The sequence below is a fragment of the Uloborus diversus genome, chromosome 8, assembly GCF_026930045.1.
Source record: "Uloborus diversus isolate 005 chromosome 8, Udiv.v.3.1, whole genome shotgun sequence".
NCBI classification, from domain to species: domain Eukaryota; kingdom Metazoa; phylum Arthropoda; class Arachnida; order Araneae; family Uloboridae; genus Uloborus; species Uloborus diversus.
The window spans coordinates 14,031,771-14,049,681 of NC_072738.1; the positions used below are offsets into that span (position 1 = coordinate 14,031,771).

Genomic DNA, 17,911 nt, shown 5'->3' on the forward strand with positions numbered 1-17,911 from the left:
ATTCAAAAAATTCTATTTCATGTTCTGTTAGTTAATTTGGAATTTTGAAACTAGATGAAAGTTATTAGTTAAATTTAAAAAAAAAAATAATAATCAGTTAAATTTTCATTTTAGAAAATATACAGGATTATATATTTATGTACAGGAGAGCTCCAATTATCCGAATCAATCGGCACCAGGCCCCATTTGGATAGTCAAGAATTGGGATAATGGGATTTTGTCCCAAAAAGGATCTATTTTAATTAACCGCCACCGCCGTTAATTCCACTGCCCCCCGTGACTCTGCGGTCACATCAAATTTCTTCTTATATACATCCCTAAAGAAGTATTACTCTTTTGTTGACCTGTGTCACAAGTGGTAAAATATGGCTGCTTAAATGTATGTTGTTGGTACTGACACATGCTTAAATTTCTGACACAGAGGTACAAATTAGTTTTTGTAAGTGAGAAATATATTCTTCCATTGGAAATAATAATTTAGGCAGAAAAGAGAATTTCTGTATGTATGTTGAAAATAGGAGAAAAAAAATTTTTTTGAAAAAAAAAAGAGACTTTTAATTAAAGGAAAAGGCAAAACTTGTACATGTAAGCATACTTACAAGTAACAAGTACTGTTCATTAGAACTCAATAACAGAACTGCATCAGGAACTCACCAGTGAACTCACAAGTGAGGCAGGAACTCACCATTCCAATAATGTTCCGTTTGCACCTACACTGGCGTTGCAGAGGGGCTCTTGGACAGGATCATAATTTTGGGAATCATAGTAGTTTTCCATCTTATTATTTTAGAGATAACCAGCAATTCAGATCGTCAGAGTTTGAATAATTGAGCTCTTTTATATTTACAAAAGAAAAAGGTGCTCGATATTTCATTGATGTGAAAAGTTGTAACTAAAAATTTTATCTTATGATTTTGTAAGAATATTAATTCTTTACTTATGTAGGAGTACAAAGTAACAGAATTTTATCTCGTTTTGCCTTTTGAAATTTCTCTGCTTTCATCTGTTACACACACAAAATCATTCAACTTTTATAGATGCCCTTAATGGTTTTATCAAGCACAAAGCACATTAAAAAGCAAAAAAGTGTTTTTTTTTTCCTTTTCAATTTTTACCTCATTGTTAATTTCTTTGAAATGAATGTTAATTTGACAGTAATTTCTACAATATGATATATGACAAACAAATTAAACGAAATAAATAATGTAATTTACAAACTTTGCAGGCCCTTTCTAAATACAATCCAATTTTAAGGTTAAGCTCTGATGATTCAAATCATATGGATTCAAGCTTGTTGTTACTAGAGTGCCGTGAAAACAGAGTGGCGACAACAGCAGTGATTTTTCTCCCCGGACAAGCGGGGCTGCAACTTTTGTCCAGATGCGATGAGAGAAAATTTTGACCGTTTGGCTGAACTTAATCAATTTGCCACTAAGTGTGAATCGTTATCGCGGTTTTGACACTAGAAGTGACTTCAGTTTCTGAAGCATTTCACAGAGGCTACTGAGTTTCTCACCATTCTTTATTTTCACGTATCCGCCAAAAACAAATACATACATAAGATTTCTTACTAAAACGAATTGGAAATGATAAGTGACATCACCATTTTCTTTACATATTATGTGTGCATGAATGAAAACAAAGTAAATGACAAATTTTAACTTTCCCAGGAGAAATGAATGAGGGAAGAAGAGCATTACTTTTTCAAATAAGTCTTCTTGAGAAAAAAAATGCTATGATAATAAGTTGTTTTTCAACAAGAGAAAATTCGCAAAATAAATAATGAACTTCCATTGCTTATTGTAACGTGCAATATAAGAAAAGTTCCTCTTGAAGCAAGAAACATAATATATCTGTAGCTGGGCGGTTCAGGGCAAGTCACCTGATTCAAAATTGAGATTTTTGCACCGTATTTTACTCAATATTTTAAACTCTATTCATAAGTATAAGAAGAATTAAGGGCAAAGATTTCAATGAACAAATTTTCATTCCTTAAGCTCATAAATGGCAATCCAGTCGAGTTTTTTAAAATAATTAGAAAAGAAAAATTTCTAACTCGTTTCTTGGTTTTGTTTTTGTGACTAAATTCCCTTTGCCTCTCAGGTACAGATATATGCATATGAATAAGTTTAATTAATTTCTGCTATATCCAACTTAAATGAAAATAAGAATTGAAAAGACCAAAACAAACGATTAGCTATGGATAACTGAAATGTACTGTTCTAAAAAGCTTGAATTGAGAATTCATGATAAAATAATTCAATGATAGTTCTCACTGCATCAATGCAGACAAATTCTTTACAAAATAAACAATTCAATTGGAATAGTTATAGCAAAGTACAGTGGAAAACGTTTATTACGAAGCTAAAAGGACTGAAATTTTTTAAATTTTAAATGAATTTCGTGTTAAAAGATTTATATTTAAGTGCACAGTATACAGTTCGGATCGCTATTCCAGTTTGGGTAAACTGATTTTTCATGTTAAGCATTTTCATGTTAAACGTATTTCACTGTATAGTCTTCAAAAAAAAAACTTTTATCTTCGAAGAAATTAGAAAAAAAATAATAAGTATATCGTCAGCTGAATGCTACAACTAGGTAATTGCAAATTGCACAAAACTGAAAGTTTTATGAAATGGTGGTTTGATGATATTTTAATCTTGTGAAAAGATACTAATTTCTTGTTTATAACAAACAATAAAAATGTGCAACAGCTTCAATTTTCTCTATAATGAATCATAAATAATAAGCAGCTTTAGAGAATAAGCTTTAAATAATTTCCATAATAACTAATGTACAGTTAAACCTCCCTTAACGGACACTACACTCCCAGATAGCGGACACTCCCCGTTAGCGGACAGTTTCTGAATCCCCAGACCTTTGAGATAAGTGGACAGTAAATCAGCTGAGTTTCGTTTTATTTTTCTGTGTCTGGTAAAATGTTGCTCAGCGCTGCTTTCGTAGCAAGCATGTTTTCTACTCCTTTAGGATGTTCTGGGGCTAACCAGTACCAATAAGAAGATTAACACCCCTTTTGCTCCAAAACAACAGCCATTCAAATCGAACAAACTTTTAAGTCGAAGCTTATGAAAGTTTTGTTTTCATTTCATGTACAAAATTCCAGCAAAAAAAGAGGAAAAAAATCTTTCTCATTTTACACAGTACTTTGCTTTATCAGTTTGCATCCCCCCCCCCCACCACACACTAGATTTTAGGAGAGGAGTGTCGGCGCCGTGTCCTTTCCCCTCCAGACGCTGATGAGGAATCGGCACATTATTGCCAGATTAAGTGAAAAGTAGCATTGTAAAATCAAACTCCCCAGTAGCGGACACTCCCCTTAACGGACATAAACTTTGGTCCAGAAATAAAATGCATCTTGTTTGTAAGAAAAAGAAATATACAGTGAAACCTCCGCTATTGGGAGGTTTCACTGTATATTTCTTTTTCTTACAAACAAGATGCATTTTATTTTCAGATAATTATTTCATTTGAGTAAAAATATTACGGGCTGAAACCTATTTACAAGCAAAACTATAACTTCTAAAACCAGAAAATCAAACGCTCCTAAAGCGAGAATGGTTGCCGCAACGTTAGTGAAGCCAAAAAGCCCGCCAACTCTATCCGAATCCAAAGTCCTAAGATCATTGCTCTATAATAAATCAGTTTCTCGCTTAGAAAGGCAAAAATGATAAAAAATGATAGCCTATACATTTATGCACTTGAGACATAAGGTAAAATATCAGTACAAAACTGATTATTCACAAAAACAACGTTTTTCTGAGACCCATCCAATCTTCCTATGTTAAGTCTATGAGACTTTCTTCAAGATGCCCTCCGGCGGACAAAGGCGCTTCCTCGCTTCTCAGTGGGGGGCATGCTTGTCGTCACTCTGATCATTCAAGCCACTCTAGTTGCTACCAATGCACTTGCTTTCCATTGAATAAAATTAAAGCAATGCAAATTTTAAGTAAGGTCAGGGTTCATACGGGTCATGGAAATCCTGGAAAGTCATGGAAAAAAAATTAACAAATTTCAGACCTGGAAAAAGCCATGGAAAATTAATATTTTCATTATAAGTCATGGAAATTTATTTAAAGTCATGGGAAAATGTCTTGGGCAGTAGTAAAGAACAGTAGAGAATTAAAATATGGAATGGTTTAACCGTATTGGATGTAAAAACTAATAATACTTGAAAATTGAACGATCTCAAAAACAATTCTGAGTTTAGGAATCCTATTGCATCCGCTTCTGTGTGTAACACTTTCCCGCCTTTTTTTGTAATGTGATTTTACTGCTGGGACATCCTTAATTTTGAATTCACCATTATTTTTAGAACTTCTTTTATGTTATATTCTGTAGTAGTGGACTTAGTATGTTACAGATTTTACCACGCCTACTAAAAAAGTGCAATTAAATTGCATCCAAGTTTATTTCAACCACTTTTAATTGTCAGAGTTTATCTTAATTTGTGAAAGCTTTAGAAAATGAAGACTTTTGTCAGGCGATAGAACGTAAAAATAGGGGAATTCTAATAGTCAAACAGTAGGTGCCCAACGTGAAGCTCGCAAAATTGATCCATGTGGCCAGCTGTGATATCACTGGTTCAGAAAAATGAATTTACTGGCTAACATGACTTTACTTCAATGAATGAAAATACTGTCAAATTACATGGATGATTAGAAGCACTGTTGACACCAAATGGCAATATTTTTTTAAAATAAATTTGCGATTGGAAACTAAGTAATAACTCATTCAACTTCTGTCCCATTCATTACTATTTTGCCCTATTTATTAAATTATTAGGCATTTAAACATCAGTATATATTGCATTCACTATATTTTTACGTAACTTAAGTTTATATGCTAAAGACAAATTATAGTTTCTGCTGTGTGCACTGATGTTTTTTTAGTCAAGTAAGTGCTTTGATGAGGTAGTGGCATTCATGTAAAAGTTTTGCTAATGCCCACTTACAAAAATTGGCAGGTTTGACATTAAGTAGTACCTTTCTCTTCATTTAATGAGGTCATGAAACTTTTTATGAAGTCATGAAAAAGTCTAGGAAAAGTCATGGAATTTTTTCATCCGAATTGAGTATGAACCCTGTAAGGTTCTGTTCAAAATTGAAGTTAATCGTTATTAGTAATATTTTTTTCTAATAATTTTTAAAGTAATCTTAAAAAAGTAAACATATTTTAATTTGTCTCTGTTTCAAAAATTATATTCAGTGAAAGTTTAGTCATTTTTTTTTTTTTTGAATTGGAATGCAAAACTTGTAAACTATGGTATTATTTCGATTTTATCAAATTGCTGTGTATCAGAGTCCTGAAACTCAGGATTCTTGGGAAGTTTTATTTTGATTGAAAAAGTCCTTAAAAAGTCAAGGACAATCATTAATTCTTTCTAAAACGAGGAGAATTTTGGGAAATCACCTGGAAATCATCATAAACTGCTGCAGTAAGTTAGTGTTTCAGGGAATTTTTCTAGGTACCATGCTAAGGTGCAGTAAGTTATTTCTTATGTTCTAATGTACCTTTTTGCAAGTGATACAAGTATTTACCCAAAGACTCACTGTATCAGCAGACAGTGATTTAATATGTTGCAATTGCGAGGGTCCTCCTCTACCATAGGGGCCCAGAAGGGATTCAGAAATGTACATGATTAAGGTTTTTTATAGTTTTGCAATAGACGATGTCAAAAAATGCTTTGTGATAGACCCTAAATAAGTAAATTTACCAGTATCAGCTTAAAGAAGCCTTTAAGAATGAATATTATTGTTCCAATATTAGAATACTTGATGGTTTGTTTTTAATTGCGTTTCAAAGGAAGTCATACATTTTTACATTCCTTCAGTAAATTGCAAATTCAAAATTCAAGATTGGGCTTTCATACGATTTTTTCTAGAAAACCAGTTAAAATCAGGGAATTTCATTTCTCAGAGTGGGTTGTAATTGTCAGTTCATACTATAAGTCAGTAACATAATAAATCATTTTTTTAATGAATTTACTGACATTTGATAATTTACTTCTGAAATGATAGAAATAAGTCCGACTTTCTCTTATAATTTAGGCAACCCATTCACTGTATTTGGTTAAGCTTAAGAATTTGTTTCATTTTAACGTATGCTGACCGGACATGTAATCTGTGTTTTTGGGTGTTGTCCATTTCTATCTTGAAGAATCAATATTATTTTACCTAATAGGACTACATTCATAATTTCCATGCTCTGCTATTTGAATTGCCATGCTCATCATTGTTATTGTTGTTGCTATTATTACGACTTTGAAAGAACCTCAAACTATTCTTTACTTAAGAGTTTAAAAAAATTTCTATGGGATTAGAAATTTAGTTTTCTGTATGGGCAGTTCCATTTTAATAGACATATCAATTACAAAAAACCTACAAAGATTCCAAATATCTTTGCCTCAGAGCTACAGTAAGACTCTAAATTTGCTCCTTGGCTGTGCATCATTACATGCTCATTAAAGCTAAAGTTTTGTTAGGTGGTGTACTAAATAGTAATACAAGCTACTGTATTCACTCGTTAGCACCAAAAAAAAAAAAAAAATTGGGGTTATGAACTTTGTTAAAGAAGAGATTCTTTACTGTTTTGGATTAAAGGACATACTCAGCTCCACTGAGTTCGATTCGACTGAATTTATGTACCAGCAATGTAGTGATTTTCCTTCTGGGTGGGAAAAAGGAAATTTCTGGCTGCGCTATTGATAGGTAAAATACGATCAAATTCGAATGTGATCAATTGTGTTAGAATTGAATATGCTTCTATATCTGCATAATTTGTAAACTTTTGAGGAATACTGTTGCATGCCTTTAAATTTCAATGGAATCCTTTTTTTAAAAGCGAAATGAGCATGTGTAATTTTTTGCATTCAACTTTTTATGTCAGTGTAATATTCTCTGAAAATCTCAAGACTTAGTTAAAAATTAGAGACCCTGATTATAAATTTGAGACACTAAACTCACAGCAAGAAAATTAGATTGCATCTTGAAACATTTTATGAAGTTTTGTATATGATAGTTAATTATTCCTTCAAAATTTGAAATTCTTGCTTCATATACTTGCATGTAAGTGGAAAAAATTATTAAGGATTTGAGGCTTAGAAGTTGAGAGTTGGCTTATACAATTGGCTCTCTGTTTAACGACGCTCTATTTAACGACTTTCTCTATTGAAAGATGGCTTTTCACTGTCCCAAATTGTTCACTATAGTGTTAAAAGCATTCTATTTAAGGACACTTTCTACTTAAGGATGATTTTTTGTGGTCCCTTGAAAGTCGTTAAACAGACAGCCAACTGCACTTGGACCAGAGTTTCCAAAAGTTTTATCCTTAAGAGTTTTATAGCATTTTAACACTTGATTTTTTTTTTGAAAATTATTCACGTTTATTCCTTTTTTTTCTAACTTTGCTTTTCAAGTTTGCAACCAAGGGTCTGTTTTTGCAATCACTGATTTCCCTTGACCTCTTTATTAGCTTTTATTGTGCTTGCTCTGTCGTTGGTGGATGGAACTTATTGCCGAAAACAAAAATGAATAGTAGTACATAGTAAACTCCTGATTATCCACGGAATTAAGTAGCACAAGTGCCGCGAATAGTAAAAAAATGTGGATAAACTGCAAAAGAGCTAAATTGAGGGGAAAATAAAGTAGAAATTATTCTGCCTCGGAAACTTGGCTGCATTGATGCCTAATACTTTCTGTATTCAGTACAGTAAAAATGTTTTGCATTTTCCCCAAACGATCTTAAAGAACAAAGGTATTTACAATGAGGAAAGCGCAGTAACAGAGTAAATAAATAAATAAGCAAGCAAATAAATAAATGAAAGAAAAGCAACAAAGTTTAAATTTACAATTTTTTGACAAAAAAAAAAAAAAAAAACAGTTATTGATACTTGCTTTTTGCTACAAAAATACATGTTCTTGATTGTTAATTTACTTGCAGATGGCCCGCGTCGTGGATAATCAGGAGTTTACTGTAGTTAAAAAGTTAATTTTGGTCAAAGAAATTAAATTCTTTTCATTCTTTCAAACTTCTCAAATAATACAGGGTTTTTGAGGCTTTCCTCAATTCAAGTCATCAGTTTGAAAGTGGTTTTAAAAGCTCCTTTTTCACTATATACTTGTTGTTAGTCTACTGTATGCTGAAGTGACTTTGTTATAAAACTAAAAGGTTTGAGAGATCAAAGTGTGTTATTTCTTAGTTGTTAAAGAAATGTGGGTAATTTAATCCATGTAGAAGTCATGTGGTGTTCACACGAGATTTTTAATGGAGTCATTTAAAATATATATACATGAATATTTGAATTTTTAATATGCCTTTACATAGGGCTGAATAATAACAGATATAGTAAAGTGATACTACATCACTACAAAAGTCATTCTTAAGTTGAAAGTGCTTTACAATTGAATCTATCTGATTGCTAAATGTTAAGTTTCATATGTACATATATATTTGTTATAACTTTCTCTCGGTCACCTTTCCTCGAATGGTCGACCGAGCCTCCGGTCGACAGGAATCGGTCAAAGTATCAAACATTGATAGGAAATGAATGTCTCTCACTGTCTCTCTTCTGTGCTCTATCCGGTGACTGTGATCACAGTTTCTAGGAGGAAAAAACATTGCTAAGTATACATTGATGTGTGAGATGCGGGCCTTTGAAGATTCTCGATTTCCGAGGCGGCTGGGGGTAACTTCTTTGTTTTCAAATCTGGAAGGAATAGAATGAAAGATTTAAATACACCCAAACCTGTTTTTATGCAGTCTTTTTTTCATGTGATTTTTTTTTTTTTGTGCGGTATATTAAAATTTCTATTAGATTGAGATTCAATTGACGAAATTCTTTTTAAAATGAGTGCGAGCCCCCCGATGGAAAGTCACTGTGACCTCCCAAAAATTTCCTTTTTCGGGAAATTTTGTCCGACTACTTGGCAAAAATTATCACTTGGTTTATTTTGATTTTGTTTAGATATTACAATTTTGTAAGTTTTTGGGTTATTTTCTATGTGAGATTTTTTATATGTGGATATGCGGTCTCTATCCACCATATAAAAAAAATATTTTTTAACTGTGTTGCAAAAAAACAACTTTTTAAAGCTACTTGTGAAGTTTCAAACAATTTTTTTTATGTGGTCCCTATCCACCGCATAAAAACAGGTTTGGGTAAATATCAAAGCAACTTATATGAGTTTTATTTGAATGAGGTGTTGATTTTCTGACATTAATACTTGCCTTCAAACTCTGCTAATTTACCAAAATAGGTAAGATTTTAATGCATTTTTTGTTTTTTCTTTTTTCCAATTTTTGTAATTTAATGTAAGTTTAGTGATTTTCTTTGAATTTCAGCATTGTTTGACTAATTCTCGATGAATTAAACTTTCTGACAGGAATATTTCGACTTTAATGATAATGATTGGCATAGTTGCAAATAAATGATAATGACTAGAATATTTAGACTTTAATGATTATGGCTCGATTTTTTTTGTAACTTTCTTTAATGATTGGATTAGTAACATGCATTGTTAACATTATTTAAGCGTTGTTTAAGGTGTGAATTTTGAAATGCTGATGTCCTTATTCTAACAGAAGTTTTGAGGGACACTGTCCTTTTTCAAAAGGGGATTATATGGGGCTGTTTTGCCTGGCTGAGTTTTATTTTGAGACTCTTGATGTTATTTTGAAAGTTTGCCTTATTCTGAAAGTCAGTTTTTAGAACAATTTTCCTTATCCTGATGGAACTTTTTCGAGGGACATCAAACTTTATCTTAATTCTATCACAGATAAAGTAATATTTTTCTTTTTTCCATAGGCGACTTTTAATCGGAATTTTTAGGGAGTGTTGTCCCTGTCCTGATGGGGATCTTCAGGGACCATTGTAAGGGGTGCCCACCTGGGGGAGGGGGGGCGACCTTGCTCTTAGAGGGGATGGGCACTTTTGCCATTGTTCACACTTAAATGAGGATTTTTTAGACTGTTGTCCACAGACAGATTTAGGACTAAGTTCCAGAGGGGGGAAGGGCAGGGTTTTTTTTTTTTTTTTTGGCTTTTTCGAGCAACATTTTAAAAAGTGTCCTCACCCTTATGTTTTTGTCTTTTCTCCTGTGGTGCATAAGGCCATGTTTTACTTTTTTGCGTGTCATTTTTTTATTAATGTGTTTGCATGCTGTCCTTTTTGAATTGATTTTAAGAGGGGTACTGGTATCAAGAGAGGGACACAGGGCTCCTTTTAAGTAGGATGTGGAATATCTCCAATTTTAGAGAGTCAAGGGATTTTTGCCCCGGTGGAAAATTTTGAAAAATGGATAGAAAATTCTGCATTTTAAAGTCTTTTAAAGGGTAATTGGATCGATAAAAATCTCATGGGGGGGGGGGGAGAATAGGCAAATAAAAAAATTGAAAAAGTTTTATGCTTTAAATGTGCTTTGTAATGTAAGTTAATGCTTTAAAAGAAATGGTATACATATTTAGAAAATAGGTAATTAGAGAGTATCATAATGCCCATTTGAACAGTTCATAATTTATACACATGACCCGAAATAAAATTGAAGCACACTTTGCTTATGAATTTCAAAGACTTATCTAATTCTTTTCAAGGATTCCAGAACGTTTGATTATTTAGGCACCTCATTTGAACTTTCCAGTCTCTGAATTGAAGTACTAAATTGTATAGTTTTACAGTATTGTTCAAACTTTGTAAGAAACAGCGATTTTAAGTTTTAAAGAAAAAATAAACTATAGATTTCTTGTTACAACAACCTTTTTTTAAATTGCAAGTAGTGCAGAAAACGAAAAGAGATATAGATAGTGTAACATTTTCTCTTTTTTTTCCCGGACTAAACAGATTGACAATATGCAGTAGAAGTAAGATAAAAGCAAGCAATAAAAAATAATTTTCAAACTACTGCATTCGGGATGAAATAAATAGCGAGGTATGAAATAAATGAGTCACAAAAATTTATTTCAAGTAACATGTTACAGTAAGTATATGTAAGAACCATGATTTTTGCATTTTTGATACACATATTAGCAAGGAGCTGAATTTGACATATTTTGGCATTCCTCCCCCTAATCCCTTCCATTTTTCGTTCTGAATCTCCCCTGGAAATTGGTTCCAATTAAAAACGCACTTTGACTCTCTTTGGTGATATTAGAAACAAGTGAGGTTTGGTGACCTTTCCTCAAAAGTTTTCCGAAATTGAAGTCAAAAAAAAAAAAAAAAAAAAAAAAAATCAGTTGCTATCTTGGTCAAAGAATCTTCCACGTTTTTTTTTTTGTTTGTTTGTTTTTTATTTTTTTACGTTGAAGTTTAAATGACACTTTTTAGACGATCTGTCGTGATGTGAGCTGAAAAGAAAAGTTTGAGGGCCATGTCTCCCGATTTTTTTTTTCTTTTTTTTTTTTTTCGAAATTGAAGTCTTAACCCAATTTTAAAAAATCTTTGGTGTTAGGGGGCGGAGAGGTTTGTTTGCTCTTTTGAGGAATATTTAAAATTAGGCGAGATTGTCGACAATTTTTGGTTACGCAAGGGAAGAGATGAAGTTCAGAAAATCTTCCCTGACAGTTTTTTGAAGTTGGAGTTTTATAAATGCTATTTAAGGCGATCTTTGGTAATGTTTGTTGAAATCAAGAAATACGTCAGCGATTTTGTTTCCCCTAGAAACGCTGCCTCCCGAAGAAAAGCTCCCCCCCCCCCTCCCCCAGCACCTCTTATTCAAGGTCTGAATGTAGAATTTATTTTCCGCGTTTTTTCAAGAAGTGTTTGGGAAATTCATTGCCAAGTTATGCTTATCTGAAAATAAGATTTAATTAAAAAAAAAAACGTTTTTTTATCATCTTTTTTGCAAATGCATGTATGGAACCTGGTTTAAAATGCATCTAATCAGCTTTTGAACAACATCAACGAACTTATCTAAATGGAATAAAACGTTTAGTCCTCAAGTGTGAAGAAGTTCTTTTTTTTTTTGCTTTTGCATTCCAATAGCTGTGCATCATCACCTTGTGTCAGTGGCGACTCGTGCCTTGAAAAAGTGAGGGGGCCAGATTATAATTGCACCCCCCCCCCACCTCCTCCAGGGGTTTTTTGAAGAAAGAAAATTTTTTAAAAAATATTTTACTATTTAAACTTTTTAAAAATAATTATTTGTTTTTTAATAAAATTAAATTTATTTTAAACTCTGGACAAGCTACAGAATACTTAAAGTACTAAGTAAATCGCGAATTAATCTCATGTTTATGTCCATGATCCCGAGCAGGGTGGTGCACTTTCACTCCCTGACTTTCAAAAATAAAATTTCATTAATCAGATAGAGAAAAGCCACAAAATAAGTCACAAAAATTATTAATCCAGCATGTTTTCCAGCGCTCAGTACGCCTCCCTTGCAGCACCGGTAAGGTACCATAATTTGTATCCATAAATGTTAAAAAGCAATATAAATCTAACGTTTTTAAGAGTAATATTATTTTTAATCTTTTAATAACTAATGATTTTGAATGAGTAAAATTAATTTTATTTTAAGCAAGGCCAAATTTATAAAGTGCAAAACTATCATGATTAGAGAAATGTGTAAAAATTATAAATTAATTAACTTGAACAAAAATGAAAATGCATCTCAGTATTCGCTTTAAAACAAATAAAAAAAATTAGTAAAAAAAATTCTTAGCGATTTACATGCCCTGTTGCGCGTAAGAAGAACATTCAAACTATGTGAAATAAAAAATCATACAGGCAGGGTAATGGTCTCGGCGAATCCTGCTGTAAATATTAAGGTTCAATGCGTTGGTGTTGAGGGAAAAAAACACACGCGCACAAACACAAATAATCCGCGGTAGCGTAAAATCCGCACATCATTAGTTTTACACTTTTTTAACAGATAATCAGCAGGAAAGTACGGTATAATCCTTTTTTTATTGTCAAGCTTGTACGCACACACACAAAAAAAAAAGTTTTAATTATTGTCTGAAACCTGGAAGGGGCCCGGGTCCCCTCTGGCCTCTTCCACGAGCCGACACTGCCTTATGTGTATCATACACATTGATTTAAAAAAAAAAAAAATCTTTTTCATAAAGTTGAAATATTCTTTAATGAAATATTGATTTTTTTTCTGTCGTACCCCTCACTGTCTCTCGTTGGTGTTCCATTGGCCTCTACGGTTCTTCTATCTAACCTTCGCAAGGGGCTGACTCCGTTTGAAACATTGTGCGAAATTTCTCATTTATGTTTTGCGAAAATCTAAGCAGAAAGTATTGTGCTCGGAACTGTAACCACGAAAAAAAAAAAAAAAAAAAATCCTTAAGCTTTCATAATACTATTTCAACAGTTTGATCTTCTTTTCTCCATCGTCTGCGTTATAAGATTACGCGAAAAAATCCTCATCTCTGATTGGATAAGCAGTCTCGACCAAAGACGGGGGGAAAAAACTTTTATCCTGCCATTTAAAAAAGAAAAAGTTGTGGGGGCAAGGTTTGAAAAAAACATACAATATGTATTTTGGCTTGGGGCTGTGTTATTTCGTTTCTCTGGAGAATTTCTTTCACTCCTGTTGTGTGATTTGCTGATATGGGTTTCACCTATTCTTTTACGAGATTAAACCTGCTTTGTTTCTGAGAGAATGTAAAGCTTTTTTCCTTCTTCTTTTGTTAGGAAAATTCACCAGTGTAGTGGAATATTTATAATTTTGGGGAAAATATCTATTTAAATGGAGTTGCTTGGTTTGAAGTATTTTCGAGTGCATGGGCAATTTAATTTTGCGGGATCAGTATGTAATTTTGGGAAGTTTAACTTTCCGACCACGGGCAATCTAATCGTAAGTTTTTTTTTTCTGAGGGGGGGGGGAGTTCTAGATTTGCTGAATGGAACTTTGAATTTTTTGGAATCATAAAATGCGAGCAGAGACAAGAGGCATTATTAAGAAATGATAATATTGCACTATTGCCTACAACTTTTACCGAATCGTTTGACAAAATTTTTTTAAAGCACAGTGAGCTCCAATCAGGGCTCCCCTGTTTCCGTCATCAATATTGCATCACAAGCAGAGCTATTTTCTTGTATGTGGGGGGGGGGGGGGGCGCATAACAGTCCTTTCACCTGCAAACCATAATTACCGTATCAAGATTAACAATCATGTTGAGACCAAGGCCTCTTGCACAGGCGCCCTTATATTAAATAAATAGTTTTTGAAAGATAAATGAATTGAGCGATGAGTCTCTTTAATTTATTTCTGCTGAAAATTATTTCCGCCCATAATATCGCACAAATAACTTTTTAAAGCTAAAGAAAACTTCCCCAGTGTGTTAGACTATTAATAACTGTTTTTGTTTCCCTTTTCATGTCTCACAGATTAAACTTGCCCTCGAATGTGTTTCGAAAAAGATTAAAGCTGGTTTTTTACTAACTCTTTCAATTTGGTTGATTGTTTATACGTATAGAACAGTTTTAATGTTTGTTGTCCAATTCTCTTGATTTTCGTGTCCTTTTTTTTTTTTGCATAAGAATTGCTTTAACCCACTAACTGTGGCCAGAATGTGCCTTCTGGGGTGACTGTTTTATGATTTTTGGTTGGTAAATTAATAAATGCTTAAAATACTCGGAGGGATGAATTATTAGTCCAATAAAAAATCTCGTCTTTCACCTTATCATAACCAAGTGATCTTTTCTCTGGCATTCTGCCAAATAAAAAGTGCATCGAATACCTTGAATCCCGTTTAATTTTTTTTTTTTAGAAACTAGAAGGTAAACAATTTAAGGCTGGAGGATTTAAAATATAAATAAAATATAAGGAAACTTAATGTATGTCTGACAGTTAGTGTGTAGGGAAAAAAAAAAAAAAAAAACACACCCAATATTAAGTTTAAAGATTGAAATAGTGTCACAATATTCCGACCTTTTTCATTTTCGCGACTGTCTATTTGGACGGGACCACCGCGAAGGAGGGGGGGTGGGGATTTGTGCGGCGGTCCCGATTGGAATCGATCTCTTTTTGACGCTGTAAACACGTCACTGCAACGTAACTCTGTGGCATCGCCGCGTAAGGAAGTTGCAGCAACCTGTTGATAATTTTGATGTGACGGTAAACGACGGGAACCTTGATGTGACCCTCATACGACGGTTACATAAGGGTTCTATTTTATATGATGTGCTATTAGGGGCATAAAACTTAGACAGGAATCTCTCATTCTCGTAAAAATTTGAATTTTAACCCCGCATTTTTTACCGCAGTTGCTACAGAATATTTGTGATGTCTTCCCGTTCAGAAGTTATCGTTTTCTGAAAATGTATTATTCTCCAAAATCAGGAAAAAGGGGGGGGGGGGAAACTTGGAACAAGTACAGGCCTCGACGTTACTTGATTCCCTCTCTTTCTTTGTCATTTTTAGTTTCAAGATTATTTACTAGGCTATTTATTTACTATGCCTATACCATTGTATTTGTAACATTTTTAACTACAGGGTGTTCCAAAAATGACATACATTTGGAAAATCCATAAAAACAAAACGGATAGCAATAGAAATATACCGTTTGTTGCATTACGCTTGGGACAACAATACATTTTCAAACTGACAAACTTTCAAAATTAGTTAATATGTTCCTCAACAGATAGCGCTGCAGGTATTTTAAAAGGTATAAAAGAAAACGCAGTCTGTAAGATTGCTAAAATGACCGGTATATTTGAAAAATCAATTAAAACTGAACGAGCAGCATTGATTTTTTAAATATACCTGTCATTTTGGCGACCTTACAGACTGCGCTATCTTTTATACCTTTTAAAATACCTGCAGCTCCGTCTGTTGAGGAACATTGTAACAAATTTTTGAAAGTATGTCAGTTTAAAAATGTACTGTTGTCCCAAGCATAATGCAACAAACGGTATATTTCTATTGCTATCCGTTTTGTTTTTATTGATTTTTCAAATGTATCAGCCATTTTTGGAACACCTTGTACATTTTTACATATAACTTAGAGGAAACTCGGGTAGGTCAACTTCGTTCGGATCTCATACTATTACCGTCTGCTTGAGATTTCCGTGAGTCGTCGAAGGTCGCGGAACAGTCGTCAGTGTCCGTCCTTCCCGTAGTCGGGTGGACCGCCGTCCTGTTGTCCCCATTGCAGTATCTGGTAGGAGGGGATGGGCGGCACAGAGCTGTCGAAGCTGCTCGCCTCGTCCTCCGTGTCCGAGCCGCCGCCGCGGCGGTGTTGCTGCGCCGGCGGCGGCGCCAGGTAGTGGTGGTGGTGCTTCCCCGGCGAGCTGGCGCTTGACCGGGGCGGCGGCGGCGGGGGCGGAGGTGCCGCCGACAGGGAAGAAGGCGGCGAGTCGTAGTGGGCGGTGGCAGCAGGGTACACGGCGACGTCGTTCCGTGCCTGCAGTTGTTGTCAGATGGTCGTTTCCCTGTGGGGAGAAAAAAACTTCAATCATTATATAGTTCGGGTTCCAGTAACTTTAAGGTGTACTTTTTTTAAAAGGGTGTTTTTGAAGATGTCGAAGTACAGTAAGTGCTACAAATGTCTTGGTATCAAACATTGGAATATATAAATGAGGAATGAAGAGTTAAAAGGGGTTCTGGATATGACCTTATTTTTTAAAATACTAGTCTTCTATTTCCCCAAGCAGAAATGTTATTAAAATGATTTTACGTCATTTACCCAATATTGAGAAGGGTAGAAATTTGTGAGTAATTGTAGAAAGTCGGGGAATTAGCTGATTGACAAATAAGGATTTTGTTTTCGTGTGGTTAATGATTTAGTTCTGCAGTTCGTGAGTTAGCTCCTAGACGGAGCCACATGTTTGGGATAAAATAACTGCCATTTTGGATTATAGGATAATCTTACAGGCTGATCGCCTACTGCGTGATTACTGAAATTTGTGGGAAGGTTCCTCCCTAACTTCCTTTCCGGCCATTTTCTTAACTACGAAGGTTTGAAATGAAATTTACTCGCGAAACTTTCGCGAAAGATGAGAAGAAATCTTCATAATGGGTAGAAATGCCAAATTTTGTTTTTATGTGAACAAGTCAACGTTTGATCAAATCGATTGAGAAGACAAATCATTTCAGACTGTCCACCTTTTCTTAACGTTTATAAGTTTTTCTTACTTTCAAAATAATAGTTTTGCTTCTTTTTGAAATTACTATGAAGGGAAGCCTAAACTTAGCCCAAAGCTGACAACTTCATAACTTCATTCATTGATAAAGGAGTTCTTGATAGCCCCGAAACACTTCTATATAATTAGTTTTCATTCATTCTTTCGTTATTTATTTATTTGCAATTTATGCTATAAATATCTTTTTTTTTTGGTTGGTTGATTGTGTGCGCATTGAATTTTAACGTTTTTCTTCTTAACCCCGAATCCAGATGAGAATTCCGCAACCGTTCTCAATCAATCTTATGCCTCAACAATACCGAGCATAATGCCGCCTTTTCTGTACGTACAAGAATAATTAAAAATGAAAATTTCATTCGGTAGCTCGGAACGAAGCCTTCATTAAGCTTTGAAATGGGGGGGGGGGGGGGGGGGGTGATAGCCGTTTCTTTTCCTCTTCACTCACTAAACACAAAACGTGAAATATTTCACCGTCACTTTGAAGAGGCTGCTGCATTCATATTTCCTGAGCCCGGATAGTTTTGCATCGTTTCTTGTTTGCGTCCGCCCTTTCGTTCTTGAAGAAAACATTTTCCTTCGATTCGATTTGTTTTCTTTTCTTTTCCTTCGGTCGCTTGCTCTGAGCTCTTTAAATCGATGAGGTATTTTCGCCTATGACTGTGCTTGTTGGGGAGCAGATGCGGAGACTTTGCTTTTCCTTGTTTAAGAAAACGCTTTTTGTCCCCTTCTCATCTATTTTCGAGTCATCATTGCTTCTGGTAAACAAACAGTTCGTTGGGTTTGTCCAAGGACGGGGAGGACAGT

General features: G+C 34.2%; 2 protein-coding genes across 2 annotated transcripts in view; one reads left to right on the forward strand and one right to left on the reverse strand.

Moving 5' to 3' along the window:
- LOC129227937 (midasin-like) overlaps positions 1-17,911 on the forward strand; it is a 260,168-nt gene that overhangs the window by 76,037 nt on the left and 166,220 nt on the right. The gene's annotated exons all lie outside the window — the stretch shown is intronic.
- The window catches only part of LOC129227673 (uncharacterized), a 112,264-nt gene continuing 102,636 nt past the window's right edge, over positions 8,284-17,911 (reverse strand). Inside the window, exons 8-9 of the mRNA XM_054862265.1 lie at positions 16,016-16,396; positions 8,284-8,725 (exon numbers count right to left, since the gene is read on the reverse strand). Of these exons, the coding sequence (XP_054718240.1) occupies positions 8,720-8,725; positions 16,016-16,396 (387 nt within the window). The 3' untranslated portion in view covers positions 8,284-8,719. The remainder of the gene's footprint in view (positions 8,726-16,015; positions 16,397-17,911) is intronic.